We start from the raw sequence: 9,763 nt of genomic DNA, 5'->3' as shown, positions 1-9,763 counted from the left end.
TTGGGGAATCGTTCGGAGTCTTAATTTAAGGAAGGAGATAAGGAATTAGAAGCATTTTTGACTTAATACAAACATTATACAATTATCTTTACAAAATTATGTCATGTTAAATAATAAAGTTAGGGGAGGAGTATTTTGTTGATTCTTTTTCGCACTGTCTGTCTATCTATATATATAAAAATGAATTGCTGTTCGTTAGTCTCGCTAAAACTCGAGAACGGCTGGACCGATTTGGCTAATTTTGGTCTTGAATTATTTGTGGAAGTGCATGGAAGGTTTAAAAGGTGAATAAATAGGAAAATGCTGCTAAATTAAATAAAAACAACAAATTTGTTTTTCCTTTGATGTGTCCATACATAATTTCTATGAGAGAATTTATTGACGCACGGTTTGACAGTTCTGCTGTGAAACAATTTCATTACGACAGCAGGGTGCATATTTTACGAAGTAATTTTTGATGTTATGATATATTATTGAGAAATTCATATAAAAACATTATTTTAATTATTATACACAGAACAACATCTGTCGGGTCAGCTAGTAAAAAATAGAAATGTAACGAAAAAATTAATTTTCTTCTCATATTCTGTAAATATATAATTTTTTTTTGTAAAAAAATACAAACTTTATATAAACCTTCAAGAAATTGTTTCAACTATGTGGTATTTTGCCGATTTCTTGGGATTAGCAGCCTTAATGTGAGTAATAGGTTGAGGAATATGGACATAAGACTTAGTGTCAGTTATAGAGAAGGTAATGTTGGCGTGGTCTGGACATATGTAGGATGGTATCGGAGAGTAGCTCATACCGCACTCGGCAAACAGTTCCAGGAACAGACGCTTGCGAGTGAAGTTTGTGAGGAGCAGATGGAGGTGAGAGGTGGGTCATGGTTGATAGACATAGCCACGGTGGTGTTTATTATATTGGTTTTAAATATAATTTGTTGAACTTAGGTTTAAAGATATTTATTTTCTCATTAAAAACATAATATCGTCACTTACATGAGAACATAATGTTGTGATAATTTGTTCGCCGTTCTTTACATGTTTCAGTTCAAACGTATCTAGGTACTTAGTATATTCTTCTCCACAAAATTTATAATTATAAAATTTTACAGGTCAGGTATTACAAACTTTTTCAGACATGTGTTTTATAAAAACTTTGAAAAAAACCTACTCTGATAACGTAGATTTAAATGTTTTAAACGACTAAAAGATTACGATTGAGAGATGAAGGTAGACTATTAAAAAGTTGTGCGCCCTCGTAAATAAATATGTATACGCATTCCCTAATTTGTTCTACTCTTAGATAGTATCAAGTAGCTGGCTTGTCTCGTGCTGCGTTTAGACACATTTTAGTTAACTTAGTGGTAAATTGCCCTTCCTTGACTTTTAGTTGTGTTTTGAGAGTTATTAAAACAGTGTTGAGTGTTGTACATGTGACATAAATCGGTTATTATTCTATATAACATATTATGTTCTAAATTTCAAGGTAATCACTCAGCTTAAAGCTGAAAATGCACAAATATATCTTGGCCGTGTCAACACAGTATGACGCTCGCAAACTCAAGTGGCGTGCTTATAGTCTATTATATGACAAGCAACTTGACAAAATGGATGAAAAAACAGTTAATTAATATTCATTTATGCAAATGGGGTGATTCTAGATGATAAGATTCTTGTGATTATCATATTGCAGTATCGGTTAGTAAACCCGATATCGGCTTACGGTTCAATTAAGTTGTGCATTTTGGAAAATGTTACAATGAAAATATTGAACATTATGTTTAATACTTAATATAATTAAAATAGCTGCCATCAAATGAAACGAAATGAAATTATTTTAATTGTAAGAAACATTGTACTTAAGATGTTAACAAAATATTATTTATAATCCAATAAGTTTCGGCAATTAAGAATACTTCCCTTTTTTGTAAAATTTCGCTAATAAGGTACATCGAATTACGCTCAAAGTACCAACACACTACTATACTGTCATACTAAAACATGTCCGATTTCACAAAGCCATCTTTAATATTAATAAAGATAAAATTTAATTGATTTGAAAAATTATTTCAAACAATACGCATTATGGAGTAACGTAGTCTACTATTATTTAAAATAAATGAATTGAAATCATAACAATATAAACATATATCTGAAACAATTTTCAGTTTAAAACTATGGCATAAAGAAGGCAGCTTTTATCCGAATTGTAACATTAATAGAGGAAATAACTCTGTAACCTTAGTACTTACCATGTGGGAGGTTCCTTTGCACAGGATGCCAGCTAGATTATGGGTACCACAACGGCGCCTATTTCTGTCCTGCACACAGCACAAATTACTGCTTCACGGCACAAATAGGTTGTTGTACCCATCTAGCCGGCATCCTGTGTAAAAGATCCTCCCACTGGTAAAATAAATAAAACTATGCGACAATCACAGCGGCAAATAGACCGTGGTCATAATGTATCGAAGCCTTTATCGATAGTATCTTACACTATTAATATTCTTCTGAATTAAAAGATCTTAAAAGGACTAGACCAGAATATCTCAATATAGACTAAATATACCCTTTTTGAGAGAAGTGATAACGAACACATTCTTATTTGACTGTAATTATTAAATTAACATTACAAGAAATTGCTGATTAGCCATAGGCTACATTCTTACCCCCTTATTCATAATAATCTGCTAACTTAAAGCATTGCTAATTCTCACTCTGTTTTCTTCTATTGACCTAAGTCAGAATGAGAAAAAACACTCCTAAGCGGCTGTTTAAAGTAAGCGGACCATTATGAATAAGGGGGTTAGAATATTGACACTATCGTTAATATTCTTAGCTTAGATACCGCAGGCGTAGTCACAAAGTACGCACAAGTGGGCGTACTCGAGCCAGTCTCGAGCAATGTGTGACGTTGACGAGCCACATGTTCTGTTAAACTTTGCTCATAATTTAAACTAAAATGTCGAGTTGCTTAGTAGAAATAAGAAAAAAGAAAGTATTTTATTAATTTCACTGTAAAATAACACGAAGCGTATGTTACAAAATTTTAAAGATGCCATTGAGTATCACGATGCCACGCATACAAGCATCTATTAGTAGCCGCAATAAAAAACTTACTTCTTACGAAGTAGGGCAGTCTAGTTGGAGCGCAACGGAGACCAATCTTTAATCTAAGATTCTAAGCCTAGATTACAATTTAAATGACGTTCTGTTGTCATAACAAACCAATCTACCAGTGGGAGGCTCCTTTGCACAGGATGCCAGGCTTATGGGTACCACAACGGCGCCTTTTTCTGCCGTGAAGCAGTAATGTGTAAACATTTCTGTGTTTCGCCCTGAAGGGCGCCGTAGCTAGTGAAATTAGAGTGCAAATGAAACTTAACATCTTATGTCTCAAGGTGACGAGCGCAATTGTAGCGCCGCTCAGAATTTTTGTTTTTCAAGAATCCATCGTATCAATTACCATCAGCTGAACCTCCAACTCGTCTCCTCCCTTACTTTCATAAAAAAAAACAAATTACAAACCTACTAAAATGTATTTCCCGCCCGTTAATGATGATACAATAAGCATGATGCAGAACTAATTATTAATTAAATGAAGCCATTCCATTGTTTGTCTGAGTTACTGAGCGTCGTAATATCGTGAAGTTGTTTCGATTGTCGTCGTCATTGTACTACAGCCATTGTCATCTACTCGCGTTTCAATCGCGACCAGGGAAATGTGAATACTGGTGACTTTTATTTGAATTTCAGCTTTCATTCACCTTTCGGCTCAATTTTAATTCCAGCTTTGAGAGAATTCTACATCATCTATTGGCTGTCGGATGTTTATTCTGATATTTGAGTAGTAGTAGTAGAAGTAGAAAACTAATTTATAACACTGGATGTTATAGTAAAAAAAATAATGTAAAGAATTCTTCGACTTTATGATACTGTTTATCTAAATTATAATATAGTGATACAAGACCATAGGACTGAGTACAGTTATATATATTATGCGCTCTTTCTAGACACCAAAGTAAGTAATACTTTCCTCCATGAAAGAGTGGCTGAAACGTGTATTGATTATGTTGGCAACATAAAAACAATAAAATATGAAAGTCTGAAGGATCTAGTGTTCAAAATGTTTATATGTCAGATATAATACACGCGAAGTGAATACCGATGTACGTATATACTCCTTTTAAATAAACCTGCTGACTTAAATGACGTATATATAATTTCAAAGTTATCGCTTCTTATGGTACCACCAGCCTAGCGAAACTCTAAAAAAAAAGTGATTCACTCGATTTTATGAAACGTGCAGTCATTGATTGATAGATTGGCAGGCTGTCATCTTGTAAAAAAAAACATACAGACGAATTGAGAACGTCCTTCTTTTTGAAGTCGGTTTAAAATCGGAGATAACCGAAATCCACTACGTTTTAAGCAACTGTTCGCTTTCAAACTTAGCCGGGATATACTTCGCCGCCCATCGGTAAACTGTAATTACCTACTACTCTTTCAAACTTATATCAAATAACTGCACGTTTCATACTAAACGAAATTTCAATTATTACTAAGGCAATCCCGCCTCTTATTACGTAGTAGTTCCGTCAGAAAAAAAATCACAATTGAAATCGAAAAACAATTGAAAAACATCAAAATTGAAACAATTTTTAACGGTTAAAATTTAATGCCTTTATAAAGGTCTTATAAAAATTGCTCAGTAATATTTTTTGAAAATCTTTAAGTGTATCTGTTTATTCATTACTACTTTTGGAGTTAATAAATAAGAATTTTCAGAAATTATTTGACGTTTGCCACATTCGTTAATTTTTTTGGTTTATTCGTGCATTATAAGTCAGGCAAAGGGTTAAAGCCCATACAGCCATAATCGTTTATATTCATTGTAAAAACATAATATAAAGATTTCGTTGCTTAATATAGCTTCCATAAGCCCATTGTTACTTAAAGGTATAGGAAGTATTAAATAATGCTACTAATAATGTCCATCGACAAAATTGTAATGTACATATATTCAAGAATTGTAACTAAGAATAAAATATATTTTATAAGAATAAAATATATCTTATTTAAGTAATTTTTTATCATCATTTTTATTTAACTCTTCATTTTTTTAATTTTATTATGTTTAATTGTTCAACTCTAGATTTAATGATGTAAATATGTTTTCGTGTTCCTCTAAAACTTACAAACTCAGAATAAAACAAATCCTGGCACAAACAGAGTAAGTTAGAAATCACGTAATTTCATCTAAATTGTAATAATGTGTACAACTGCATTATGTTAGATTTATTTATTAACTGGTTGACTACAACTAAGTGTAATGTATGTGTAAATTTAAATATTAAGTGTACTTAGTGAAACTGTTTAAGGAGACATCCTTGTGTACATATTTCTATTTTTACTTTATCTACTTTATGTTTAAGGATGTATCTGTATTTGTTTCCAAATAAATAAATATATAAATAAACTTTGTTTCTCTTTCCGCACTATTATAAATGTTGTTTACACCTGTAAAGACATGTCGTATTGTACAATCCCTTGTGTACTTGCTACAATTTTAATTGTATAATGATGTGTTGTTGGTGTAACTATCTAAATAAAATAAATATAAAAATATATTTTTTTTTTAATTAATAATTAATAAATAACCTTTCCTTACATTATCATATTAATATAGATAAAATTTAATTAATAGGCTGAGGTTCTTTCAAGTTAAACAATTTCAATATTAATTAAATAGTTAAACTTAGATTAGCATAAGTTGTCACTACTGTAGGTCGTCCTGACACGCACATGTTGTTTTCTAGTTTGTAGTGAACGTCATTGTCACTGTCAATATTAATTAGACGTAATTCCAGAAAAACGTTCCAAACCACAATCATGTCGAAATTGAGTTAAGAACACAAAACTGGTCACGTGATATTAACGGACTGACAAAAAATGGCAGCGTAGGGCCCTCTGTCACTCTTAAAATGATATCATGACTTAGTAACCCAACCTACATGTATGATATAATACACTAATATTTAATAAACTTTAAACACGAATTCCATAAATGTGATGTTTGTGGTTTGGAACGTTTTTCAGGAAATACGTCCAATTGTAAGTCAGTCCTCTTTGATCGGGTTGACATTGAAGGTTTGGGAAGAAGCATCTCGTCACTCGACATCATCATCATGTCGGCTAACCTGCAGACGAGCGAAACTCTCTGAGAAAAAAACGATTCGTTCGATTGTATGAAACGTGCAGTCATTGATAGATTGACAGATGATGACTATTATCTTGTAAAAAATGGAGATAGCCGAAATCCATTACGTTTTAAGCATCTGTTCGCTTTCAAACTCAGCCGGATTATACTTGGACGCCGATCGCCATACTGTAATTGCTACTATTTTAAAGTTTCATACTAAAATAAATTTCAATTTTACTTAGGCAGTTCCTACTCTTATTACGTAGTATTTATATTCTCTTTGAGCAGAAAATTTAAAGACTGATTTCAAGATGTCGGACACTGTGCTCTATATGACGTTTAAATTAAATAGACTTAAAATATATTTTAAGTAGTCTTCCATCAGTACGGCACTGTTCTTCATTGTCATTGTTAGTATGTTTTTGTATTAGTTTAGAAATTTATAGAGTCCATTCCCATAGCCAAACTGTTGGAAGCAATTTGATTACACTACTTGTATTGAATGTGTAGTAAAAAATATAAAAAAATATACGAAATTGTCATAAAAAACAAAATATTATGCAAGCGAGGAAATGTAAAAACTAGAGTAAAAGGTTTTCGCTCCTATTTATCGTATTAATTGTCTGTGAAGTGAGAACAGCTACGGCATATCTCGTCTATAAATAGATACAAGGCCGATACCAGGCGGGCAGAATGTATGTGGAGTAGTCCATGGTCCGTATTGAACGGAGCCGAGCGGCCTCACTACAACTTATAAACTATCAGTTTTCCCGCCTATGAGACAATTTAACTTGACAATGTACCCTCTAGTAAAAGGCGTATAACAAAAGCCGGTGCGCTCTATTTACGGCTCGGCTCTTACAACGGTGAGCGCTCCTTCTATTAATACCGCTCGTAAATCTCGCCGCGGTATTGCATACAATCATCGAATCCATTTTAGAGCGGAAAGTTGAAACTGTCTTTATTATCCAGAAACAATCTAAATTTATATCAAAGCTTATGTTTAAACGAGTGAAAACCGTATTAAATTTCATATCACGTGGTCACAGTGAAGTTACTGGAGTAATAATATGTAAGATGTGTTAGGGACGAAAGTGAAGTGTAAACAGGTTGCGCGTGTCTGTGGAGTCGCGTGGTGTCGCGAGTGACGGCGGCGACGGGCGCGGCACTCGGGCGGTCGCCGCCGCGAGTGTCAGCCGCGCCATGCCGGGTTCCGCGCGGGACCGTGACGTGTTCTCGCGGCACTCGTCCCGCGCCTCCGTGGACGTGGCGTGCCCCGGGGGCTCGTCCCGCGACCACTCGTTCCGCTCGTCACACTCGGGCCGCGTGCCCCGCGCCGCCAGTGACGACCTGGTAGTGCCGGCGCGCACGCTGCGCTCGTCGTCGTGTCGCGCCGCCCCCGGAGCGCCTCATCGCCTTCGCCGACACCATTCTTCAGCCGCAGAGTGCGAACGTGCGCGAAGGTCTCGCCGACACACCCTCGAGCTGCCGACCAGCCGCGGGCCTAGCGTGAGGAGTCGGTCTCCGGAGCCCCAGCCGCCCCCGCAACCGGTGGAGCCGCCACCGGAGCGCAGCGCCAAGGAGGTCCGGCGACGACGGGTGGTGGTGGTGGTGGCGGCGTCGTTCTCCGCGCTGGCTCTGGCCGCCGTTCTGGTGGTGGTGGTGACCCTCACCCACAGCTCGGTGCTCCGCGCCCACAACCAAACAGCCAAGTACTACACGTTCTCCGTGCCGCCGCACCATCCGCTCAGTGAGCCCCGTTCTCGCCTCCCCGTCGCCTCTCCCGCTTCGCATGAGACTGTCTCCGACCCCGACACCCGGGGCTGCGAACGTCACCGCAGAACTGCGACCAGTACTCCACCAGTACTCAAGCCCCGGCTACTCGCACCTGTAGCGCCCGGCTCTCAATCACCGAGCTGCTCCTTCTGACTGCGATACATTTTTCGCAACAATCAATTGTAATCTGACTAAACTTTGACTTTCGTCTGTCTTTACGTCCAAAGACACAAGACGCACGTTCGCAACCCCGTTCCGCATGCCTACAATGTTGTATTTAGTTGTTAATCGGTGTCCATTTAACCATTCACAGTATATAATATATAACATGACTTTCTTCCATCTGGGCTCGCTCCCACCCATGATATTAATCGCAAAATAATGAGGTGAGTTTCTTGCGCCGCTTCTTCCCTCTCAGAGCGCCATTAATTTTTTCGGAAGCGGTAGTAGTATCGATTATATTAGAATTTACATCAAAAAGAATTCTAAACAAATAAATTTTTAAAAAATAAATGCCTTTTATGCCTAATGAAACTTTTTGAATTAAAGCTTCTATTTTCAAAACTTATACAAAGAAAACCCTCCTTAACGTCGGTTTTCATCTAACAATGAAACTGTTTTTTATTAAACTTTGACTTTTTGAAAGGTTCGCAATTTAAAAAGATATTTAATTATTATAATATTAATTTCTCACTAATCTCCTTAACGTAATATTTCAGTGTATTATGTTCGGTTCGGTGCGGTTCTTAGAATATATCATAATACCTTTACCCAAGAGGCTGTATGTATATTTAACTCCGTTCATCTTTAACAATAATTACGTTAAACTATTATTCTATTTAAAGGTACCAGTTTAGAACTGCAATCCAAATTTAATTAATATTATTAGGAACATGGTAGGAATAAACTAAGTATATATATTAATTTATTTATTTATCGGAAAACAAACAGCTTAAGTTATTTATTTATTTAGGCTTATCAACTAAATAAAATTTATTAACTTAAGCACTGAGAATTAAACAAATATAATAAAATAGTTGAAATGTACTTTAGTTATAGGTAGGCACAACATTACTATACGAAATACACGTGATATTTTAAAATCTAGTATCTACAAATTTTGGAGAGCAATATAAATTTGTTTTTTAAAATTAAGAAAATTTTAAAAGAATATATCAATGTTTTCATCTATATTAAAAATACAATTATATAATTGTAACATTAGATGTAGAGGAGAGTTTAAGCCATAATTACTGTGGTGGAATTTAATGTGCATTGGGGAAAAAGTACAAAGCCGACAATTGAAGGCAGGCACATGCAAACCGATTTGTGATAAAAGCGAAGGACAGTCCATATCATAGCTTAAAAGTTTATGTAAACTTAGCAATTGTGAAGCATTTCTACGTATTCGCAGAGATATCATTTGAAATGTATTTAACCTATTCTTATAGCTATCATTAAAAGTTATGTAGATATTGTAACACAGAATTTATATAACACAAGCCAATAGTTTTCTCTTAAATATAAGCAAAGTAGGAGTGAATATAATAAAAAAAAACCTAAAATTTGATATACAATTAAGCATAAGGCTAAAAAATTACACAAAAATACAAATGATACAAAAGTTAATATTATAATACTTGTTTTGGAACATTTTGTTTGAGAGATTATCGGGTATTTGTTTAAAACAACAAAACGTCTTAAAAGACGTTATTTCTGAATTGTTGCTATGGCACATTCTTCTGGAGAGTCACCGAAACGTAGAGATACATAAAAAACG

At 35.2% G+C, this 9,763-nt stretch overlaps 1 protein-coding gene across 2 annotated transcripts in view; it reads left to right on the top strand.

The window, feature by feature from the left end:
- The first annotated feature begins 7,389 nt into the window (after nucleotides 1–7,389).
- Nucleotides 7,390–9,763, top strand: part of LOC126967234 (uncharacterized) — a 69,945-nt gene continuing 67,571 nt past the window's right edge. The window contains exon 1 of one of the 2 annotated variants that reach the window (XM_050811725.1): nucleotides 7,390–7,919. In XM_050811725.1, coding sequence (XP_050667682.1) covers nucleotides 7,411–7,919 — 509 coding nt within the window. In that variant the 5' untranslated portion in view covers nucleotides 7,390–7,410. Of the gene's footprint in view, nucleotides 7,958–9,763 lie in introns of both variants that reach the window. The other variant, XR_007729940.1, reaches the window with a different exon arrangement.

This window comes from Leptidea sinapis, chromosome 12 (assembly GCF_905404315.1).
Source record: "Leptidea sinapis chromosome 12, ilLepSina1.1, whole genome shotgun sequence".
NCBI lineage: Eukaryota > Metazoa > Arthropoda > Insecta > Lepidoptera > Pieridae > Leptidea > Leptidea sinapis.
The sequence above is the reverse complement of the archived record's forward strand: the minus strand, read 5'-3'. Positions and strand labels throughout refer to the sequence as shown.